The sequence below is a fragment of the Leptidea sinapis genome, chromosome Z (genome assembly GCF_905404315.1).
Source record: "Leptidea sinapis chromosome Z, ilLepSina1.1, whole genome shotgun sequence".
Classification (NCBI taxonomy): domain Eukaryota; kingdom Metazoa; phylum Arthropoda; class Insecta; order Lepidoptera; family Pieridae; genus Leptidea; species Leptidea sinapis.
In genome coordinates this window covers 3,429,057-3,455,274 of record NC_066312.1, presented here as the reverse complement: position 1 = coordinate 3,455,274, position 26,218 = coordinate 3,429,057, and the positions used below count along the sequence as shown (strand labels likewise).

General features: G+C 35.4%; 1 protein-coding gene across 1 annotated transcript in view; it reads right to left on the bottom strand.

Moving 5' to 3' along the window:
* Positions 1-14,224, bottom strand: part of LOC126978826 (probable cationic amino acid transporter) — a 120,139-nt gene extending 105,915 nt beyond the window's left edge. The window contains exon 1 of the mRNA XM_050827915.1: positions 14,096-14,224. Within this exon, the coding sequence (XP_050683872.1) occupies positions 14,096-14,103 (8 nt within the window). The 5' untranslated portion in view covers positions 14,104-14,224. The remainder of the gene's footprint in view (positions 1-14,095) is intronic.
* Between the last annotated feature and the right edge of the window lie 11,994 nt (positions 14,225-26,218).

Here is a 26,218-nt window from a genome sequence, read left to right as displayed (position 1 = left end):
CGTCACTGAGAATAAATAGTTTTCATCTTATGCCGCGGGGATTATATTATAGGTCAGTGATTAGCAGACAGTTCACTTTGACTTCTTATGCCTACAACTCGGTTAAGTTGAGTTAGTAAGTCTTTTGTTGAGCTAAATGGTTTTTAAAACATGTTCCCAGGAAATCTACAAAACAAATGTGTTGCGAAATTCAAAAGAATTGTTAAAAAGCGTTTGTGTGGTAATCGAATCCAATTCAATAACGTAAATAATAAATATCCTTTATGCTTCTCCAGCTATTGAGATCTCAGATTATTATATATCAATTTCATTGCGATAAGTTGAACCGTATCTGAAAAACATTTTTGTCTATTTTTCACAAATTTTGTATTTTTGTGTGACTCATCAACGGAGAGCCTCCAATCGAGTTGTGAAATATTTCAGCTTAAAATACAAAAACAATTTAATATTCAGTGCGTCGTTTGAATCCAATTATCAGTACAATGGATGGAAATTTTGATTTTAGCACCAGCGTTTCACTTGTTTTTATTAAAAACTTTATTAAGCTGCGTTCACGTTTCTCTTGTCTGCGTTTTCCCAATATATTTCATACATGGATAAATAAATCTAAGATAATTAACGGCCCTTTTCAATAAAGTATCTCTAGTAACGGATATATTGCTAGCTCCGTTTAATGACAAGATCCTATCTATCCATAGTTATGTCGAATATAGTTATACGGCCGTTTTCAATAACCTATCTATCCTTAGTTTCACTTACTACAGGTAGACAAATCGATCCTTTTACGCATACTTGCATTTATTCTATTTATTATTGCTTCGATAGCAGTGGATATTGGACATGACTATGGATAGTTAAGATCTTGTCATTAAACGGTGATAGCTATATTGCTATCACCGTACTGAAATGCAAGTATGCGTAAAAGGATAGATTTGTCTACCTCTAGTTAGTTTAACTTAGGATAGATAGGTTATGAATAACCGAAAGTCCAATGCTTTATGTCAATAGGTTATTGAAATGTAAGTAAGCGTAAAAGGATAAATTTGTCTAACTCTTGTAAGTTAAACTAAGGATAGAAAGGTTATTGAAAATGGCCGTTAATCGTGATAAACTGTGACAGCTGTGAACACGTTATAAAAAACTACGACGAACTGATAGCCTTTATTTTTAGTAACGCACACCAAAACAAAGTGATATATTATGTATCGCCATTTTAAGACGTAGCTTGTCATACACACTAAAGTAATAAAATTATCCTGTTATCACGCGTTGCAAGTTGCTACCTAGACGCATACATTATATCAATTCCAAATAATTGATATATGGAATATTTTTATCCGTAGATTTATGATTATTAATGATAAAAATGGGCAATATATGACTTGTGAACTGTTTGACGAGTATTAAAATTTATTTTGATTATTACTAAGTATAAATAAAAAAATCAATCTAAATACAAGGATGTATATACTCTTGGTAATATAGTTGGTAATATTTCAAACTTATTTAATCCATTAATAGTTCATCTTAGGTTTACCTCAATAAATTCAGAGCCATTCATTAACTGTTCATTGTCAGTACATTTATGAAAATTTAATATACGTTCACAAAAATAGTCACCTTTTTGCTCTTAATAGTGATTTTCATTATTATAACACTAGAAATAAGGGATTGCTTGTAACTTATTCTAGTAGGCTTCATAAGATACATAATAGCTTTAAGGGTAAATGTATACACTTCTATAATAAAGTCCCAACCACTGTTCAGGCATTATCTATAAACAAATTATCTAAATGATCGGACAGCTTGGGACTAGATTGTGATTATTTTATAGCGATAGAAATGACTGTACAATATTGTATATTTTTATTGAAAAGAGCGCAAAAAAAGAATGCTGGGAGAGTTTATTGCGCCGCTTCTTCTCTCTCAGAGCGCCATTTGTTTCCGAAGCGGTAGTAGTATCTAGTAGTTATTAGAAATAACATCAAAAAGAATTCTAAAGGAATCAATTTTGAGAAAATAAATGCCTTTTATGCCAAACAAAATATATAATTGTTTTCCTAGCATCATCATGCGTGTTCATTCACAAAATAAAATATTGAATACGCATTTATTCACTGCATTCAGAGCTGTTTCATAAAGTCACGTATAACGAACAGTCTCTAACCGCGTCAATGAACACTGGAACCTGTTGCGCAATTTCGAACAGGCAGCGTTGTTAGTGGCTATCATACATATTCATTGTGGTGCCTGCCAAAAACATGTAACAACTCTAATGAGAACTTTCAGGCTGGAAACTGGAAAAGTCTTTTATATTTTATTTTTTCCAGGTTTCCTTTTTATTTAAGTTAAGTCTGTACAATAATTATGACTAAATGTATGTTGTTTATGTTATGTTAAGGTATGGAATTTAAACTCGAAAAAAATTTATGTTTTATAGCCTACTTGAAAAAAGGAGGAGGTAACAATTTCATGGTTTTTTTTATGTTCGGTTCCTCAGAACTTTCAACTGAGTGAACAGATTCTGATGAAGTAAATTTTTTGTAAAATATGAGTATGCTCAAGACATATAGAGGCATATAAGTTATGTAACGAACGCATTATCTAGAGCGCAACGATTAAAATATTCAAGGTAGAAATAGTATTATTATTAGACTTTTGTTACAACACAAAATTATGTTTGTCGGTTTCAGTAAAGGTAGTTGCGAGATGATAATGAATGGCTTAAGATATCAAAACTAGCTTTCAATGCAGGATTACTGCTTAGAACTGCTAGATGCGCTCTGTACCGGACAATCAGAGCTCGCCGACGAGAGTTAATCTGCTTTACCACGAAGATTGCACCCGGGTAATCAAGTATTGAATAAGGAAAATGTAATATACGTCCAAGAATTGTGTACATTAATATCTGAGGTTATGGAAAATTGGAACTTATATATATGTAATTTATATATTGTTATTTATGGGTACTAATATTATAAAGACGTAATGTTTTGAGATTGTAGGGGACAAAGTTTGGAAAACTTCTACTGAACTGATTGTGAGTGTAATAAGGCTATACATTAAACCGATAAATAGTTTATTTGTAGTAGTCAGATTTGCAAAGTAAGTTGGAAGAACGGTCAAATGAAAACGTTTCTTACGAAGGTTTCTTTAATGTTGGTAGACATAAGATTCATATTTATTCAAAATAGGATTCAAGATCACTTACTCAACGTCAAAAACTACCAACCATCCAAAATAGACTGCCTCAAACTTGAGAAGAACGAGCGCAAGTATCTCAGAGGGTTTTTTTAAATAAAAATATGGATAACAATGTTATATCGTACAATAAATATTTTTAATTAAAGAGCCTGAGGGCGTCCGCTACATTCCCAGTCTGTGGTATCATTAAGAAAAAATTTATGTTATAGTAACCTTTCCCACACAAAAGTTTTTTAACAATTCTTTTAAATTTCGTAACACATTTGTTTTGTAGATTTCCTGGGAACATGTTTTAAAAACCATTTTGCCCAACAAAAGACTTACTTACTCAACTTAAGCGAGTTGTAGGCATAAGAAGTCAAAGTGAACTGTCTGCTAATCACTAACCTATAATGTAATCCCCGCGGCATAAGATGAGAACCATTCTCAGTGACGTCACACTTACTTCTTCAAACAACGCAAATCGAAGGTGCTGATTGCAAACTGATGACTAACGGCACTGAAACTATAACGACGACTTTTTATGAACATAGTGAAGGTTTCACAAGGACATAAAAACATCTGGAATAGATAGATAGATAGATTATATCAGAAGAATTTATATTACCGCACCTTTGCTTGGTAGTAGGATTCGTCATGCTCGTGTCTGTGGCTTGTCATTACACCCGCCCTAAGATATGACAAAGCAAGGGATGTCTAGTTATTTGAATTTGGAGTAGGCAAGGTTATTTGGATGTTGAAGTGATTTATTACTAAGGTTCTTATTTCTTTATTATTATTATTATCTTAAATACGAAATTTTTATAAAAATACACATTATATTAGCTATTACGACCTTTCATACTCATTCTGCAATTCACAAACTAAATCATAAGGAAGACAGTCTGATCTTTACAGCCACTACCAACTAACTTATACATTGCTGGCGTCAGAAACTACTTGAATAACATTACGAACATTTTCCAGACAAACATCCTCTTAGCGAAAAAGCTTAAATGTTTTGAATAGGATTTCAGTTGTAAGAAGTACATTTTCATTTATATCCTTACGGTCGTCTCTCTGAAACTTAGATAGATATTACTTCTATTTGCCACGATCCTTAGAAACAATATCTATCTATCTATATATATAAAAGAGATTTCCACGTATATAGTCACTCATCACGATATCTCTGGAACCATAAGAGCTAAAGACTTGAAATTTGGTAGGAATATTCTTTTCACCGAGTAGAGGTCAGCTAAGAACGGTATTTACGAAATTCTACCCGCAAGAGATTTTTTATTATGAACAGAACAACGTCTATCGGGTCAGCTAGTATATATATAAGAGATTTCTACGTATATAGTCACTCATCACGATAGCTTTGGAACCATAAGGCGTAGAGACTTGAAATTTGGTAGGAATATTCTTTACACCGAGTAGAGGTCAGCTAAGGATTTTCCAAAATTCCATCCGCAAGAAATTTTCTTTATTATGAGCAGAACAACGTCTGTCGGGTCAGCTAAATAGATTCAAATCTCATGTTAAAAGTAACTATTTGAGAAAGCTTATTATAAGGTTATGTCCATTTTTTTTCATCTAATGCTAGTTCTAGCTCTTCTAGTTTTTCGGTGGTTGGTGTTCGACAGTTTATAGTTGCTATATGTATATCATTACGCATATGTTTCTTGTTATTTTTTATCTTTAGAGGGATAGGGAGTGGAAGGGGCGTAAAGCACAACGAGACAGTAAAGAAAAATGGAGTAAGTTAATAACAGATTGTACCCAAGAGATGGCAAAAGAAATAGAGGCAGACAAAGCAAAAGATGGGAAGATGACCTCAAGAAAGTGGCTGGTCTGGTATGGACCCGTTTAGCAAGAGAGCTATTTTATTATTATTATAAATTAGCTAATTATCTTAATGACAAGAATGCTTAGTCCTAAAATACAATATATTACTCTTATGTACCCTTGATAAGTTTGTTTTAGACATTAATGAGTGTACAGTTTGTACCTATATATTGTATAAATTTTAATTTAATTTTTAAATGAATATTGCTATATTTTAATACATTTTGTATTCATATTATTTACATTTTCTAATGATGACGTATAAATTATTATTTTGTAATTATTTGACGTGAAAAAGTGTGTTTTAAATACCTACTTTCAACAAACGTTTTGATTGGATTTTTATTTGATTTATCTCGCACGCCTGACTTATACCTAGGTGTGTACCTATATACTTAGATATACGATTCAGAAATGAACGGCTAGATTGATCTTCCTCATCATACATCATCCACATGTGCTCTATTAACTAGCGCAGTATTTTTTCTAAATTAGAATTTATTCTCGTATCAGAGGTAGTAAAATCCTACAACAAAACTTATTAAAGTGCAGTTATAGCGTGGAACTCTATTCAGATTCCATTTGCAGATAATTCAAATATAAATTTAGACGCTCAGCGATTGGAACAGGCCTCGAACCTCCATTGTCGGTAGATTGATTTCATTCATATTCCTTGACATTAGCTATTTATAAGTCTCGTATGACTGAACACAAAGTAGAATATATTTCATTTATTAGACGAGCGGGTGGTGTCAAATTTACTCGCGTAGATTTAGTTCATGATAGTTTAATTAGATTGAACAAATCACAATTTTGTGGTTTTTATACGTTAAGTTACTGCTTATAACATACGCCATCTGCAAGTGAAAATGTCACCGAATAACGGCAATTAACTTTACTATTGCAAAACCGATGACCTGTTTTTTGTGGTTTAGCTGTTTCAGCTGTTCTATATCGTGCACACACATAAAAACCAGCAAAGGGACTAAAATGAAAAACTCTTTTTGGGCCTTTTTTTAAGGTCCTCAGTCTGTTATTTTTTAATACAGCAACGAATTCCGTTTTCAACCGACTCCAAAGAGGAGGAGGTACACAATTCGTTTCTATGTTTGTTAACTCATACATCCGCCTTCACAGACCGATTTCTTTTTTATTTGTTCGTTCGAAACGAATATATCATCTAGACTCCAAAATTAGTTGCGATGATGGAATCTATGAGGAAATGAGGTAACTCCTGAACTTACATGGGCGTGTATTCCGCATTTTTCAGAACAAGCGTTGGTATACAGGAAATTTAATTTGTTGAAGTGGAAACGATGAACATTATTACTAATTGCCAATTGTTACATCACTAGTTGCCAAATACGACTGTAACTCTATCTTGGACAAATAATCCAGTTAAGCAGGTTCAATTCCGCGATAGGGGTCACTCTACGAGTCGAATTTTTTAAACCATTGTGTGTTGCCACTGATGACATACGAACGCATACGTCTTAGCTAACTAAGGGGCTAATGATAAAGCTCATGGTCGCTCAGAGGGCAATAGAGAGAAGGCTATAATCGGAGATTCGCTGTGAGATCGAATCAGAAATGAGGAGATGCGTGGGAGAAACAAAGTAACCGATATAGCCCCGATGAAAGTGAATCTGAAGTGACAATAGGCAGGGCACATAGCTCGAAGGGTGGAAAGCCTCTGGGGCAGTAAGATCCTAACTACAATCCACGTACTAGAAGACGCAGTGTTGGTAGGTCCCCCATAAGATAGACCGATGATTTAGTTAAGATCACCGGAATAGGGTGGTTCAAGGCAGTGCAGAACCAATCGTCGTGGACATCTTTGTCCAACTGATGATAAATCCGGAAAGAATACATCGGAATTGCTTTATATTATAGGTAAAAATAGCATTGTCTCTGGTTTCGATTACTTTATGTTTGCGCTACTTAGTATACACTAGCATATGTGCATACATAATAATCCTTAATCAATTACCGTGTTAGGTAGCTTTAAATTGTAAAATACGGAGATATTAAATATTAACTTTAGCTATACGTATACTAATAAGATGGCTTTAAGTAAAAAACATTTTTTCTCTTCATTATTAGAATTGATTTTGCCAACCCTAAGTCTACAAAAACTATTTACAATCACCGGACTGATACTGCAAATTCCAGCCTTATAGTCGAGGTTTGCTAATGATATTCACACAATTAAGTATTATAATATTTCGCCATGATGAAAAATATCATTTAAGCTTACTATGATTGTGAGTTAGCTGGAATTTATAAAACTAAGCTGAAATTCTCGGCTGCACCATTTACGCTTTTTAATTTTGTATACGGTGGCTTAACAAGCCGCAATTTCAACGTTTTATACTCTTTACATCTGAATTAAAAAGCAACGCAATTTACTTTAAAAATGTAAGTGGTTAAGGAAAAGATCATATATTTTTCGGTTAGTGTAATGCTACGAAAAATTGTCTTGTGATCAAAGATTTCATATAAATGGCGGTTGGTACAGTAAAACAATCAAAAATGATACATTTGCGTTGTAATTAAATTTTTTATTAATTTTAGATGTAATACATATTTTGGTGCGTTAGAGAAAAATAATCAGAGGGTTTATTATCACCGATGTTAGTTAGTCAACTAGACCATTTGTATCATTCTTCGACTACTATGTTACCTCTTGTACGAGTAACTGAATCATAATATGTCGACTGAACCTAAACCCAGAAATTAAATAAATTGTCACCATTCATCAACAGACGGGAGAGGTTGACTGATGGACAAAGGCCGCCCTCCTATGATCACCACGACGATGCATCCTGCGCTGCCCTCATCCAACGTTTTTGAGCGATCTTAACCAGGACTGGACTAAGGTTCCTTTATTTCTAAAATTTGTTCAGCCTTCAATAGCCGTGAACCAGCGGCAGTCTTCAGTGTGGCCTTCTACACCATATCGAGTTCTCGAGGGTGCAGAGAACGAATTTGCAATCATTTTTTAAATCCAAGATGGCCGCCACGCATTTTATGATTACAATAATATGGATATCGTATCCGAGGTTTTCGAGGGTGCAGAGAACGAATTTGGGATCATTTTTTAAATCCAAGATGGCCGCCGCGCAAAACTATGATTTCAACAATATGGATATCGTATTGCAGGTTCTCGAGGGTGCAGAGAACGAATTTGGGATCATTTTTTAAATCTTAGATAGCCGCCACGCAAAATTATGATTTCAACAATATGGATATTGTATCTGAGGTTCTCGAGGGTGCAAAGAACGAATTTGGGATCATTTTAGAAATCTAAGATGGCCGCCACGCAAAATAACAATTTCAACAATATGGATATCGTATCCCAGGTTTTCGAGGGTGCAGAGAACGAATTTGGAATCATTTTTTAAAATCTAAGATAGCCGCCACGCAAAATTATGATTTCAACAGTATGGATATTGTATCCGAGGTTCTCGAGGGTGCAGAGAACGAATTTGGGATCATTTTTTAAATCCAAGATGGCCGCCGCGCAAAACTATGATTTCAACAATATGGATATCGTATCGCAGGTTCTCGAGGGTGCAGAGAACGAATTTGGGATCATTTTTTAAATCCAAGATGGCCGCCGCGCAAAATAATGATTTCGACGATATGGATATCGTATCCGAGGTTCTCGAGGGTGCAGAGAACGAATTTGGAATCATTTTTTAAATCCAAGATGGCCGCCACGCAATTTTATGATTTCAATAATATGGATATCGTATCCGAAGTTTTCGAGGGTGCAAAGAACGAATTTGGGATCATTTTAGAAATCTAAGATGGCCGCCACGCAAAATAACAATTTCAACAATATGGATATCGTATCCGAGGATATCAAGGGTGCAGAGAACGAATTTGGGATCATTTTTGTAAAGCAAAATGGCCGCCGCGAAAATTTATAATTTCAACAATATGGATATCGCATCCGAGGTTCTCGAGCGTGCAGAGAACGAATTTGTGATCATTTTTTAAATCCAAGATGGCCGCCGCGCAAAACTATGATTTCAACAATATGGATATCGTATCGCATGTTCTCGAGGGTGCAGAGAACGATTTTGGGATCATATTTTAAATCCAAATGGCCGCCGCGCAAAATAATGATTTCGACGATATGGATATCGTATCCGAGGTTCTCGAGGGTGCAGAGAACGAATTTCGAATAATTTTTTAAATCCAAGATGGCCGCCACGCAAATTTATGATTTCAATAATATTGATATCGTATCCGAAGTTTTCGAGGGTGCAAAGAACGAATTTGGGATCATTTTAGAAATCTAAGATGGCCGCCACGCAAAATAACAATTTCAACAATATGGATATCGTATCCGAGGTTCTTGAGGGTTCAGCGCGCGGCCGCAAAAACGTAGAACATCTTCCCCACTAGCTTGTATCGTGCAGGTTTAGCGCGCGGATGCGAGTAAGTACAACATCTTCTCTCCTAGGGTTGTATCGTGAGGCTTAGCACGCGGCCGCGAAAGTGTAGAACATCTTCCCTACTAGCGTTGTATCGTGCAGGTATAGTGCGTGGCCGCGAGTAAGTAGAACATCTAATAATTACTTATATTGATATAAAACATTGGGCTTAAAGAAGAGATTAGGATAATTAATATAAACGAGATTGGAAAATTAGTTTTCCAAAGAAGTTTCACTTCTGACATGTGTACTTTGTACACACAACATTTATTTAAAGATATTTTACAGCTCCACAACGTGGAATATATATAATAAGTAATGACACATAAGGTTCAAGTTTGCAGACCAAAAGGTCGAGGGTGCAGAGAACGAATTTGGGATCATTTTTGTAAAGCAAGATGGCCGCCGCGCAAATTTATTATTTCAACAATATGGATATTGTATCCGAGGTTCTCGAGGGTGCAGAGAACGAATTTGGGATCATTTTTTAAATCCAAGATGGCCGCCACGCAAAATAACGATATACAACAATATGGATATCGTATCCGAGGTTCTCGAGGGTGCAGAGAACGAATTTGGGATCATTTTTTAAATCAAAGATGGCCGCCGCGCTAAATTATGATTTCAACAATATGAATATCGTATCCGAGGTTCTTGAGGGTTCAGCGCGCGGCCGCAAAAACGTAGAACATCTTCCCCACTAGCTTGTATCGTGCAGGTTTAGCGCGCGGATGCGAGTAAGTACAACATCTTCTCTCCTAGGGTTGTATCGTGAGGCTTAGCACGCGGCCGCGAAAGTGTAGAACATCTTCCCTACTAGCGTTGTATCGTGCAGGTATAGTGCGTGGCCGCGAGTAAGTAGAACATCTAATAATTACTTATATTGATATAAAACATTGGGCTTAAAGAAGAGATTAGGATAATTAATATAAACGAGATTGGAAAATTAGTTTTCCAAAGAAGTTTCACTTCTGACATGTGTACTTTGTACACACAACATTTATTTAAAGATATTTTACAGCTCCACAACGTGGAATATATATAATAAGTAATGACACATAAGGTTCAAGTTTGCAGACCAAAAGGTCGAGGGTGCAGAGAACGAATTTGGGATCATTTTTGTAAAGCAAGATGGCCGCCGCGCAAATTTATTATTTCAACAATATGGATATTGTATCCGAGGTTCTCGAGGGTGCAGAGAACGAATTTGGGATCATTTTTTAAATCCAAGATGGCCGCCACGCAAAATAACGATATACAACAATATGGATATCGTATCCGAGGTTCTCGAGGGTGCAGAGAACGAATTTGGGATCATTTTTTAAATCAAAGATGGCCGCCGCGCTAAATTATGATTTCAACAATATGAATATCGTATCCGAGGTTCTTGAGGGTTCAGCGCGCGGCCGCAAAAACGTAGAACATCTTCCCCACTAGCTTGTATCGTGCAGGTTTAGCGCGCGGATGCGAGTAAGTACAACATCTTCTCTCCTAGGGTTGTATCGTGAGGCTTAGCACGCGGCCGCGAAAGTGTAGAACATCTTCCCTACTAGCGTTGTATCGTGCAGGTATAGTGCGTGGCCGCGAGTAAGTAGAACATCTAATAATTACTTATATTGATATAAAACATTGGGCTTAAAGAAGAGATTAGGATAATTGATATAAACGAGATTGGAAAATTAGTTTTCCAAAGAAGTTTCACTTCTGACATGTGTACTTTGTACACACAACATTTATTTAAAGATATTTTACAGCTCCACAACGTGGAATATATATAATTAGTAATGACACATAAGGTTCAAGTTTGCAGACCAAAAGGTCGGGTGAAAACCCAAACATACGACATTCTAATAATGTAAGCAACTTTCGCTTGTAAATGAATAAACAATTAAAGATATTTCCATATTTCAAACAATAACCCAGCGAAAAGGTACGTGCTATAAATTCGTTGACTGTACTTTGATAAGGAACAACAGGGTTTTGTGACAAGGTGTTTAAACAATACATTGAGTGGAAAAACTTTGAAAAAATTCGCAAATTTTACTCTTTAAAGTTTTCACATGGCAAAGAGAACAATCCTGTAATAGATCCAATCCTATTTAGAGACATAATGGAAAACGTTTTGCTTTTCCTTAAAATTCGCTACTAACAAGAAACAGAGTTAAACTTCGAACATTGTATTTTGTTCGTGGAAAAAATACACGTTTCTCTTTCAGACCTATTATTTGGCTTTAACAAACAACAAGAGAGCGTATAGGGTGGTTACTCACCATCAAGCCACCCGGCAGCAACTTCGTATTATGGGAAGATAAGGAAGGAAAGGATAATATTATATGGAATTTATCACTACTTAATTTGATATGTATTCAGTACCTCATAAGATTTTATTGCAACGTCCCTAGCAGCAAATGAACACGTAACTTATAACGTATTCTTATAACTACAAATCAAACAGGTTCGGCGGAGTATATCAATTGCTGTGAAGCGTCGGTTTTTATACAGGATGCGCCGCTTTTATCTATTGCCGCCACGAAGCAATGTGTTTCCTAGCTTTTCAAGCTCGAATGGATGTATTATTCAACGTTCTACGGTTAAAGACAAGATCGTGAAGATTCCTGAACACACCTGCCAATAAACTCAAAGGTTTCATCTCAAGTTGACCAAAAATTGGCCAGCTTAGTCTTTTACTTTCAACTTTACTTGAAAAATATCTCTATAAGTATATATGTTATAGCTGGTATGTTACAACTGGTTATGTTACAACTGTTTACATCTCTAATTGATGAGCACAATTATTGCGATGCCACCCTGTATTTTTAGTTTAGCAAGAATCCTGAACAGCATCTCGTCCATTTTTCTCAAAAAAGCAAACCATTCACTTGAATGTGAGTTCCTGCCGATTATAATAGAGTACTGCTCAGGATTCTTGCAAAACCCAAAATACAGAGACGTAGAAGGTTGTCTCATTAGCCCTGTAATGTTACAAGCTAGTTTTAACGAACTAGCTATAACATATTATGTACTTATAGAGCAATTTTTCAAATAAAGCTGAAAGTAAAAGACCAAGTTGGCCAATTGCGTCATGGTCAACTTGAGATGAAACCTTTTAATTTTCTTCGCAGGGGTGTACAGGAATCCTTTAGATCTTGTCCTTAAGGATTGTTACCTGTTACAACGTTGAATAATACATCAATTCGAATTTGAAAATCGGAATCACATTGGTACGTGGCGGCAATAGATAGAAGCGGCGCATCCTGTATAAAAACCGACGCTTCACAGCAATTGATATACTTCGCCGAACCTATTTGATTTGTAATTATAAGAATACGCCTATCAGGCTACGGGTTACGTGTTCATTTTCTGCTAGGGACGTTGCAGTAAAATCTTATGAGGTACCGAATACATATTAGGTAGTGGAAAATCTATAGAATATTATCCTTTCCTTCCTGATCTTCCCATAATACGAAGTTGCTACCGGGTGACTTGATGGTGAGTAACCACACTCTATACTCTCTTGTTGTTTGTCAAAGTCAAATAATAACTCAATAGGTCCGGAAAAACATTTTCTTCAAGGAACAAAATATAACGTTCAAAGTTTAAGTCTGTTTCTTGGCAGTAGCGAAATGTAACCAAAAGCAAAACGTTTTCCAATATATCTCTTTAAAGGATTGTTGTCTTTGTCATGCGAAAACTTAGAGAAACCTTTGCGAAGTTTTTCTAAGTTTTCCGCTCAATGAATTGAAGCATTACAATGAAAATTGGCTAATTTTAATATATTTATATACGTTAAGTAAATATATATTATGGAACGTGATTATATTTTGTGTAAATCGCAGTAAGATATTATGAATGGATAATGTGTAGTATATAAATACACAATGAGTGAAGGAGGTGAAAAATAAAGAAAAATAACTATGTAAAATAAAAAATATTTAATAGTAAATGTCAAAATAGTACAGATATATTTGCCGCTACCGAATTCAATAAAGCCTTGACAGCCACGCGTAATAATTCTTCTTTAAAATAACAAAAACAGCTGAAACAAAAGACATAACTGAAAGTTAAAAAAATAAACAAAAAAAAGTTTTTAAAAAGATAAATAATACTGTGCGAAATGTCATAATACTAATATTAATACAGACGTGTAAAATATTAATGTATTTAGTTAAAAGCCTAATACAGTAGTGGAATTTTATTTTTGATGTAAACAGAAATATTTTGTCTATTACAACATCCTTCCACGAAATAAGAGATTTTCATTTTTTATCTATCTTTATTAATTTTATTTTATTTAGTATTTAATTTAAATATTATTTTGACGGTATAATTCTATTGTGGTTTACGAAACAGCATTCAAAATAATTATTGTGACCGTGATGGGAGCTATTTTAATGTAAGCCCAATTCGTATATTAAACAAAGCGATATTGTGCCTATAAACATGCGACGCGTAAAGTAGAATTAAGAATAAAATATCGCATGATTGAAACTCGGCATTCCACTTAAAATTTGAATTTATAATTACTGTGATTGAAAACTTATTTGTATTAAAAATAAATCTTATTGACGTCGGCTTAGATCATAATTATTCTAATAATAATATAAATAAATACTTACTTAAACATTCCCACGTTGATTAAAAGTTACTGGTGAGAGCAACAAGGTACGAATCGATTCGCGAACGTGCGTTCAGCTAAACGTCGAGCGAACGACTGCCGAGTACCGACTATCCGCTGCGATTAACCGCTTCCCACTACCGATATCGACCCCTCGCTCCGCGCTCTGTATCAACCCCTACGGTCCTCTGCCGCGCCTATGCCCGCGCACCATTTCCAAAATATAAGGAACCACTAAACAATTTATCTGTCATTGAGCGTCTTGGATCGATGGTCATGTGCTATGTATTCATTATCTTAAGATGCCCTTAGCTACTGTCATCGCAATTTCAATTAGAACATTAAGGAATTGAATTGAACATATCTTATGAATTCCTGTTATAAGAATTAAGATTAAATTGTTTTGTGGAATAGGGGGACAAACGTGGATTCCGGTATCCTATTATTAAGTGATCATTGCTGTCCATGGTCTTGATGCGACAAGCGCGTAGCCGTAGAACATTTTTTTGTTCTATAATTAATAGTTTCCGCAGCGCAAGCGATGACAGATTTTTTATGACAAATTTTGGTTAAAACCTTGGGTTATTTTATTGAATTTTTATTAGATATCCCAATTTTTTTTTAAATGTAATATAACCTCACTCAGTGAAGTGTCCAGTAGTTTTTGTGTGAAAATATTACAAACATACATACAAAAACACATACATGTTTCCTCTTTATAATATTAGTTTAATAATTTTGGTAGGGCGAATCACAAATGTCTATTATGTTCACGTATAAATAAAACACTTTTATATGATTAAAACGCGGGTAATTGAAATATTATAAAAACACAGCTACAATTACACGCGTTTTAATCCTCTAAAAGTGTTTTATTTAAATTTGTAACACTCACATTAATCTAAGAAAATACTATATTCGTGTAATTTAGCATCCCGTAAAGCCAGAATGTTATAATTATTGGAAGAACACGGATGAAGCAGTTGAATAAATAATCACAATCAAAATGTATATTTGCATAAGATCCGATTTACAAAGCACTTCGATTCACTAATTGAGTTCAGATAACTAAAATATTAAGGCACTGTCTCCACGAGTGAGAGAATCGCGACGAATCCGCGCTTCTATCGTCAGGTAATGTCCACGAACAAGCGATTATTCCGCCAACGTCACGACTGGTGACGGAATCACAGCATATCCGCAACGATGCGTTGTGCCCGCTGTAAGAGCGCCAGTAGTAGGGTCTAGCGACCATACTGCGGTGATACGGCGCACATAGCAACGCTATGTGGAGACGCGTGCATAGAGTATAATATCGCCGTGATTCTCTCGCTCGAGGAGATGGCGCCTAAGAAGTTAAACTGTATTAGCTAATTTGCTAACAGCGAACTAAGTACAGGTCTTTGCTAAGCCGATAGAAGCTAACGTATCGGCTGAAATGTACAGGTGTTAGATTGAAATTGATATATCAATATGAACAGACTACTACCTACATCATATTACTTGGGGAGTATTGTTAAGTCTTAACGAATTAAGATTATATAATATATATTATTATATTATAATAATTTTAATATTTTTATTTTTAAAATATTTTATTTTATGGCAGAGCAGGACTGACTGTCGCGGATCTTTGGAGGACGCCTTTGTCCAGCAGATGATGATGTTGATAATAAGTTTTTAAGACTAAACGTATTTATTTTTGGTAAATAAAAAACTACTTAATACAGACTTTGCTTTTGCTTTTCACTCTGTTTAAGCAATTTGCGAATAGCTAACAGATTGTCTTTGTTAAATATAAATATACATTTTCGTATGCTTCTGTTGTACTTTCTTGAAGTCTAAATCGTCTTTAATGTGACATACATTATTATTTTGGACGTTAGCCTAGCCTTCCTGTGTTGAAAGACCTAATTTTGATAAGCTAAAAGTTACCTTTGCCGATGATACAGCTTTTCTGTTTAGAGGAGATAGTTGGGAAGAAGTGTTGCGATGAGTGCACAGAAGACTAATGACAATGTACTGACATCAAATATGGATAAAACCAGTTACATTTTTTTGTATATGTATTTTAAATAATAATAGAAACCATAGTTTTTCTCTAAAGAATACTGAAACAACAACTAATCCTAGTCAGTATATAATGATACATTCATGTGGTAATTTGTCGATGTCCTAAACTACATAAATGTTCTTTTAATGGTAGATAAAAAACATTTTTTTATACAACCATATAGAACAAATAGTAAAGCGAGTATAATAAATCAAATGATTTGTTGTTTTCAAAATTTAAGACGCGTAGCTTTACATGACACATCTTGGGGTGCCGCTACATAATCAGGCTTCCTTAAAATATATAGGGCCCAAAGCTATATGTAAAGTATGCAACTCACTAACCCCCTTTTTCATAATGGTCCGCTAACTTTAAACAGCCGCTTAGGAGTGTTTTTTCTCATTCTGACTTAGGTCAATAGAAGAGGACAGAATGAGAATTAGCAATGCCTTAAGTTAGCAGACTATTATGAATAAGGGGGTAAGAACCTACCACCCAACTATAGAACTCTATAAACAAGCAAGGGATTTAACGGTGCGTTAGCTTTATATCAGCATTTGCAGCAGGGTTAAAAAAAACTCCTAAACGGCTGGACCGATTTCAATGAAACTTTCTGTGTCTTCAGGTGGATTCCAGAATGGTTTTGATTCACAATTGAACTACCTCCTAAACGGCTGGACCGATTTTGATGGTTTTTGTGTGTTCCAGTGAATTTGAGATTGGTTTAGATTCTCAATACCGTCCATATAATATAATTCTCCTGCTCATGTGTATGTTAGTGAAATCCTCCTAACGGTTGGACCGATTTTTCAAATTTAAGATGTGTGTACAGGACAACGTCTGTCGGGTCCACTAGGACCTTTTTATATTTTGAGGAGCACTTCCCTTTACAGTGATGGACTTAAGTTTTTTAGTTTACTTTTAATTATAATAACTTAAGTATGTGACGAAATTAGCTGAAATAAAACAGTGTTATTATTATTTTATTCTTGCAGTAAACATTAACATTAAAGTTCTCTCTTGCTATTATTTTCTTATCTAAACATATAAATAAAATTGGAGTGTCTGTTTGTAATATTGAAATAACCGTTTTTTACTACACGTATACACCAAATCAACATGTTTTACAATTTTGTCTGTCTGTCTGTCTGTTTGTTCCGGCTAATCTCTGAAATGGCTGGCCCGATTTTGACGGGACTTGTATGGGTAGGTAGCTGATGTAATAAGGAGTATTTTAGGCTACTTGGTTTATTTTAGAAAAAATCTTTTATTTTTGAAAAATTGAAATTTTGTAATGTCCAAGAAACGGTCTAACTCTAAAAATAATTTACATAGCAAAGCAACGTTTGCCGGGTCAGTTAGTTTATATTATATAATTTGAAACAGTTTATCATTTGAAAAAGAGAATCTTTTAAAATTATTTTACAAAAGTAGTCAAATAGCCCATATAATATTAAATATTTCTACAACAATGTGATTCAATACTACCTAATGTGTATTTAAACATAACGGGAAGAACACATAATATTATCTAATGTAAAATATATTATTAATTATCGATTAGAAGAGTATTATTTTTTTAATTTTCTAATCAAAATTGAGTTATCTGAATCAGTCGTAGATTCCATCATAAGATCTTAATAATGGGACCAATATGAAAGTCCTATCACATGAAAAACTAAATCCAAATCAATTTGTCCGTAAACAGCGCGGCGTATTGGCGGTAAGTCCCGAGATAACAAACAAAATAGACACGAGAATAAGATGTAAATAGAAGATGGCACTATTCAATGAAAAAATCTCGTATGGTGATCAATAACCATTCTAGAATCAACACACATTGAGCTATTACGTTAAATTATTTCGTATTCTGCAAAAAATCTCTATAAAATGACATTTTCTGTTCCGTGGTAACAAATATTATTATATAGACGACCTGACAGCCAGATAACACAGTAGACAAATGTAATGTCTACTGTGATTCTAAGGAGCTAACTTTAAGTCTGGCCGACTGTTTACGACTGGTCAATCAGACTCGGTTACATTTACAATAGATTCCTTTTCTATCTTTATATATCTCCTTTAGATATCTTCTTTTCTCTTGCACCCTCTGTTTGTATATACGCTAGTATATCTTCCAGATAAAAACACAATAATAATAATATAACACGGCAGTGTCAGTGGAAAACCAAATCGAATAACAATAATTGAATGGAACGAGATAAAATAAAAGATTATATTATCTTAAAAGTAATTATCGCAATATAATTTCGTTCGAAGTGTTTTTATAACAACAAGCTCTGAATTCAATTCTTTCATTTATTATTATTATTGGAATTCTACAAGTTTAAATCCAATTAAGATTCAATAACCGTATTGCAATTACATTTCAAAGCATTCGTTTATTGAGTGAATTCAAGTCTTGATAACTGAAAATATAAATATCAATTGCGTCAGTTCAAGAGGTCTACTCTAATTCAATAAAAAACGAAGATTTTATCGAAGTTTCGCGTGTATCTTACTTCCATTCGTTCCGAAGATTCGTCCTGTACGTCATTATTTGACATTTCGAATTTCTAATTCATTTAAGTTGCGAATGAAAATTTGAAGATGTTAGCTTTTTGTTCAGAATTTCAACCAGAAATAGACTTATTAATTAATTGTTTATTTCACTAAAAATATCGCCTTGCTATCGCGTTTTGAACATTTTCTGGGATCTTGTTGTAAAAGCATATACATCGCGCCACAAAAGACTTACTAACTCGTCTTAGCCGAGTAATAGGCATTATAAGTTTATGTCTATTCCTAGTAAATTCACTTATGTGCCTATGAACATATATAACGTGATTTAGAATATATTGAGAAGCAGCAGTCAAGATGCTATGGATGGATATATAAGATATATCATATCGTTTTTTAAATTCATTGTTTGATTTTAATTTATATTTAAATTATGATGGACGGGTCTATCTCTCTCCTTACAGTAATTAATTGTACTTATAGTTATTTAAGGGTTCAAGTTATAACATTTTATTGCTTGTGCTTGTAGTGTTTGTTAGCTCTAATGTAAAATAAATTATTTAAATAAGCGGGCAATAAAATACGCCCCTAGCGTACAAAATGAACTCTACCACGATAGCATCACAACTTATGACATTTTAGTGCGCAAAACAAACCATTAATTAGGATTTATATGTAATCCAATAAGAAAATTTGTTGAAGTAGACGTTACTTTGCGGAAATCCATAATTATCCAAATGTTTTGAGCCTTGTTTTGCCTCAACACGAGGCATCCTCGTGCCACAGTTTGGCGAGTCAACATCTCTTGAGGATGCCTCGTGTAGAGGCGAAACACGTGTCGAATTGTTAATAGACGAGTATTGGCGGAATCAACACTAAAGAAGGCTCTAAACATTTGGATAAGCCAATAAACAAAAGAAATCAAGTTTTTTTGAAAGCCCAATTAACAACCTCTATCCTTAGACTAAACCTATCTGACTGTTACTGTGTATGCTTACAGATTAAACTCCAAATAATGTGATGCTCCCTTATCATAACTGAATCTCAACTATTTAGTACGCAGCGTTTCATACTCTGAAGTTATGTGTCACAAGATAATATTAGGTAAATGAGGACGGTGGTATTTGTAATATACATTGTATAAAATATAATATACTAAATATTACAGTATGGACCAGTGCCTTTGAAAATCATAAAAAATGAAAATATAACAAAAATGAAAGGAAATATAAATAACGGGTGATCTGAGGTCGGGAAGTCGAAGAAGGGAGGGGTGTTTAAGGGTAAAAAACGGTTTATCTCGATTTCCGGCGGAACTACACGTCATATGGAAAAAAGTTAAATAGAAAAGTTGTAGGTAGTAAAAAGATCTACAATTGTTGTTTTCACATTTTTTTCACATAGCCCCAAAGTTTGTGTGAAAAGTTCAAAAAACCAAGTTTTTGGTTTTTTATTTTTATCTTTTACAAAACAAAAATTCACGGAATATTGTAAAAAGTTACCTTTTTATGTCCCAAATAGACTGTAATTTATTTGAATTGAAATTTTTATTTTTTCACCTTATTTTGACTCGGATATCTGAAAGGAACCCTTATTTTCAATCAGAAGTTCACCCGTAAAATTACCACCTTTATTCAAAAAGTTTTTGTGCTTTCTGTTGGTATTTTATCATTATAAAATAAAACCCCAGAAAAGCATGACGCATTGGCCAGCCATCGTTTCCTTTGCACATTTCTTATGGAAGGTACCCGCCCCACGATGCTGCCATGAGCAGTGCCATTTAAGCGAGCACTACAAGCCCTACCCCTAAAACTCAACCATTAAACCCTTATAGAATGTGATCATATATTGCTCACGAAATTCCTCGACTCACAATTCAGTTTATTATAGTTATATAATGTAAAGTATAACGTCGCATGAACTGCATTTGATAATAAATGAGTTTCCTGGTATACCAACTCTAGTGGTGAACTTTTTACTGCAGGCTAATGAAGTGTCATCAACATGCGAAACAATCTCATGCTAATTATTGTGTAGGTACTACTAAAGGCAAATTATTAAAACTATTGACAAGACCTAGGAAATTGGAACCCTGCCGGAGATTAAACTTTACAGACGATTTTGCAGTCTTTGCTGCTTCTGACGAAAACTTAATTACCTTTTGAGAATGTTCTTGCTATTACCCGCGACTTCATCCGCATTAACCAGTCTAATAACCATAAAATATTTATATGAATACATATATAATTATCTACATATAGTTTCATCATAGCCATTTAAATAGGTGTACCTATAAAGGGATGGTATTAAGTAGAAGCGATGCTTTTAGTGAAAAAAATAAATGAGTATATAACTGATCTTTACTTACCTTTCTGAATATGGCGATTGTGAGGTGTTTTAAAAAGCACTCTAAATGATGATTTATTAGCACCATAATTATTGAGAACTCTTTTTAAATTTTTTTTAAAGAATTCAAAGTAGAAATCGTAAGTATTAAGTTGACATGTTTACATTGCGTGTGTTATACAGATATTTTTGGTTAGTTACTGGTAGTAACTACCCAACTTTGGCATGAATAGTACTCTTCAAATTAGTCGGGTAGGGATGTCATTCATTTCAATCGTTCCCCTAAATTTTCTATGCTTCCGAACTTCGTCGGTGGTCCGAAAAGAAAATAGAGTAGGGTCACTACCGGAACTTCGTTTCAATTTCGTTCGATTCGGACACCGGAGAAAGAGACTAGAACCTGGTCTGAGAACTGGTGCGAAAGATTAGTATCACAAATAGCCTGGTGGCAATGACAGCTGTCATTCCAAAAATATTATGTGAGTGTAGTTTATAGATAATAAATGTACAATATTATATATGCACAAACTTTTTAACTGTCTATTTCTTTGCAGATTTATTTAGTACGTTCATCACGAATCCTGATGTAGAAAAAATATATCAACAATACTTATTACTTAATAATACGTAGTAAGAATAACAAAATTATTTTTTATGTCTGCTGCCTGCGATATTGTCCGTGGATTCGGGGAAACTATAAATCAGCAAAAATAGTTTTTAAATATAGAAAATATACGTAGTTAATAAAACTATTATTTATCGTTAATACGTAAATTACTCTTTATTACTACACTAAACGTAGGAACTGCTAATGAATAGCAGTTCGTTCAAAACGTGACGTTGACGTTTACTTATCTACTTACGGCCGTTTGCCGTTTTCAATTACGTATCTCTTGTTATATTGCTGTCACCGTTTAATGACAAGATCTTATCTATGTTCAATAGGTTATTCAAATGTAAGTAAGCGTAAAATGATAGATTTGTCTACCTCTAGTAAGTTAAACTTAGGATAGATAGGTTATTGAAAACGGCCGCTAGAGAATTTTTAGAGTCATAAATTCTAAACGAAAAGTCTGATCGAAATAATTTAAGGTGGAACTTACACATATATAAATAACCTTAATTATATAATCATTTAAATGGATATGGGTCAATATTGTGGTATCAACATCACCAGTATTTGAACTTAATAAATTAAACAAAAACTAGTTACGACATATACCATCACGGACTTTTTGTGAGCAATCATGGGTAGGTAGGTACTATAAATTTAATATAGAAACACTATTTTATACGTGATCAATTTCGCAGCGCACCCAAAATAAAGACTTTCATTACGTTGTTTCAATTTAGGTAATGAGATCTAATTTTTTGAAACTATAATCACCATTGTTAAAGAACTTTTAATATCTTTTTTGAGTAACAAACAAACAATAAATCATATCTTTCCTCTTTATAGTACGACATCACAATATCAGTTCAAATTAAAAGCAACTACAATACATAACACAAAATCCCTTTAAATGAAATCTCATCATAAATGTCACAGAAACCTATTCATCTTTTGCATTCCATCGCCATAATTGCCATCTGCTTCTACACCTCTTTGTGAAACAACTGGCTTCTTGGAAGTTATAAGGCTTTACTTTGCAGACGTCTTACAGTTCCTTCTAAGACTTTGGAGAAAATCATAATTAAACCTTTGAAAGCAGCCCGTATTACAGTTTCCGAGGAAATTGCATTTATACGCTGTAAATAACTGATAATGTAATGAACATTTTCATCTAGATTCTAGAGTTTCTATTAAACTCGGCAAATGCTCTAGTACTAATGTTCCGTTCCATCTCTTAAGATAAAAGCTTAAAGATCTACTGAAGTTATGCAATTCCGTCATTCTCGCGGCACTGCAGTAAAATTGTGATGTTCTTCAAAAAGGGTGATAAAACGCTTTGAAGAACTTAGATATATATCACTTCTAAGCCATGTAAATAACTACTTCTCATTCTACGAATTCTAATCCTACGAATCATCTCGTGCACAGTTTCGACGACTTCCAGACTCTCGAACACACGAATTACGAAAAGGCTTTAGCACCGTATATCACATACATACGCTACGACAGGTAATACAGAAGATGGAGAAGTTTAACCACCCACTATGCTAGGGTTCTTGGACTATGAAAAAGCCTTTGATACGATAAAGACTGTGAGGTGCTTCAGTCTCTCCAGTGGTGTCACATTGACTATCGATATATTGAAGCGTTGAAGTGTTCAGATCTCGAAGCCTAACCGACGCAGCAGAAAGTAAGACAAGGTAATCATATCGCCGAAGTTGTTCAACACTGTGTTGGAAGATGTTCTGAAGCTTCTGGACTGGAACGTAGTGGGTATAAATATCATCAGCAAATTCATCACTCACCTTTCTTTTCGCTGACGATGTCGTAATCATGGCTGAGAACATTGGAGACTTTATCTTTTTTACCTTTAGACCTGAATCGTATCAATTGTTTTTGGAATATTGCAGCCGGCAAAGTCTCAAAGCAATTATTTTAGTTATGAAGTTATTGAAATACATGTTGATGCTTCGATATATATTTCAGCACATAGTTTGCAGGTTTCATATTTGATTCCAATGTATACATTAAAATTGATGAGTTTTTTGTTTGTTCGTTCGATGGCGCTAATTCTTTGTATGATTCAAAAGGTAATTGTATAGGCGTAGGTAATCAGGAATATTATGGCTCCGAGGTATACCCGAATGGAAATCCATCATATCCTAGAAATATTTATTCAATTTTGTTCCAACGCGATCGGTTTTACACTTTATATTAACCAAACCAATTAATATTAGATATTTCAATATTATTTAATATTGATTTCAATTCAATAAACAAATATATAAATATATTTTAAAACAATAATCTCAATGTAACTCTTATTGGGATTTAAAATTCCAATATAAAATAAGTATTATAATATTCATCTATAGATTTTGGTAAACAATTTTTTTTTTTATGGATAAGGGGGACTAACGAGCGTACGGGTCACCTGGTGTTAAGTGATCACCGCCCACATTCTCTTGCAACATCAGAGGAATCACAGTAGCGTTGCCGGCCTTTAAGGAAGGTGTAATTAATTACGTGTCGAATATAGTATGTTGTGATTATTCCTTTGATAAAAGGAAGATTTTCCGGAGAAATTAAAGAAAACTGTGCTTCACTTAAAAATAAAACTGAATCTACATTATATATTTTTAACTACTGAAAGTGTAAACTAAAACAACACAATTTGACCTAACCTGACCAAACTTACACTCAACCACTTACTAGCGTATAAACAAACGTAGCGTGCGAGAGCTTAGAACATCTCTAACGGTGAAACAGCAAGAAAAAAATGGAAAGCGAATCTAATAATGATTTTGATTGTCAAGTCGTAAAAAAACAGCCACGCTTGACATTAGCTCCTAAGCATTTTGAATACAACAACAACAAGCTAACGCACACAACGAAGAGCGACCTAGCGATACGTCATATTTAACGTACCCCGGGTACAAAATTGAGCACAATTATTTGCCTCATGCCGGCAATTTTGAGGGTCCACTCTCTGGCTCCGCGTAGATTTAGAGGACCGCGTCCGCATCTATGCGTGTGTCTACAGGTCCCATAGTGGTAACGCAGAAACCGATCATCTCATGGGCTGCGTTCAAGCGGCAATTGACGACGTGCTTGCACAGATCCCCTCCGCTGAAATTGTAGTCTTGGGTGATTTCAACGGGCACAATGCCGAATGGCTTGGATCACGTACCACAGACTACGCAGGGCGATCTGTGCATAATTTTGCATTGGCGTACGGTCTGTCCCAATTGGTTGCATCGCCAACGCGGCTCCCGGATGTGGATAGCCACATGCCGTCCTTATTAGATCTTCTGCTGACTACACATCCCGATGGTTACCAGGTCATTGTCGACGCCCCTCTCGGAACGTCCGACCATTGCCTGGTCAGGAGTGTAGTGCCTATCCGACGCCCACGTCGCAGACCACCAGCGACCCGCCGCGTTTGGCACTACAAGTCAGCAGACTGGGATAGGATGCGTTCCTTTTTTGCATCCTACCCTTGGAGCAGGGTTTGTTTGATAGGGGTTCGGATGATCCTAGTGCCTGCGCCGTTGCAGTAGCCGATGTGATACTACAGGGCATGGATATTTTTATACCAAGCTCTGTAGTACCGATCGGTGGCAGATCACAGCCCTGGTTCGATGCGTCAGTTAAAGCAGCATCTGACTGCAAAAAACAGGCGTGTCGAACTTGGGTTGCGGCGCTGGGCACAAAGGATCCGAACTGCATAGTTCTTAAGAGGAAATAGAACCGTGCTTCCAGATTTTTTAAGCGGCAAATCGCCCGTGCAAAGGCAAAACACGTCGTCAAAATCGGCGAGCAGCTTTCCAGTTACCCGACCGGAACACGCAAGTTCTGGTCGTTGTCGAAAGCTGCTCTTGGTAACTTTAGCCAGCCGTCCATGCCGCCGTTGCACATGAGGAATGACACCCTGGCCCATACGGCAAAAGAGAAAGCCGATCTCCTGTGCGCTCTTTTCGCCTCCAACTCGACTCTTGACGACAACGGAAAAACACCGCCGACCATCCTGCGGTGTCAGAGCTCTATGCCTGAAGTACAGTTCAGACAGAAAACTGTTAGGTGAGCTCTGTTTTCGTTGGACGTCAGGAAGTCGAGCGGGCCGAATTCTCCAATCGTGCTTAGAACGTGTGCCCCTGAGTTGACGCCGATGCTAACGCGTTTATTCCGGCACTCTTATTCAAAAGGCGTAGTCCCTGACTCATGGAAGTCAGCCCTTGTCCATCCGATCCAAAAAAAAGGAGACAGTTCGGATACGGCAAACTTCAGGCCTATTGCTATTACCTCCCTGCTCTCCAAAATCATAGAGAGCATAATTAGCCGTCAGCTCTTGGTATACCTAGAGGGTCACCAGTTGATCAACGACCGACAATACGGCTTTCGCCATGGTCGGTCAGCAGGTGATCTTCTGGTATACCTAACACATAGATGGGCTGCGGCTATTGAAAGCAAAGGGGAAGGCCTGGCAGTTAGCCTGGATATAGCGAAGGCCTTTGATCGTGTATGGCACAAGGCGCTCCTCTCTAAACTTCCATCATTTGGGCTTCCCGAGAGCTTGTGCAAGTGGACCTCCA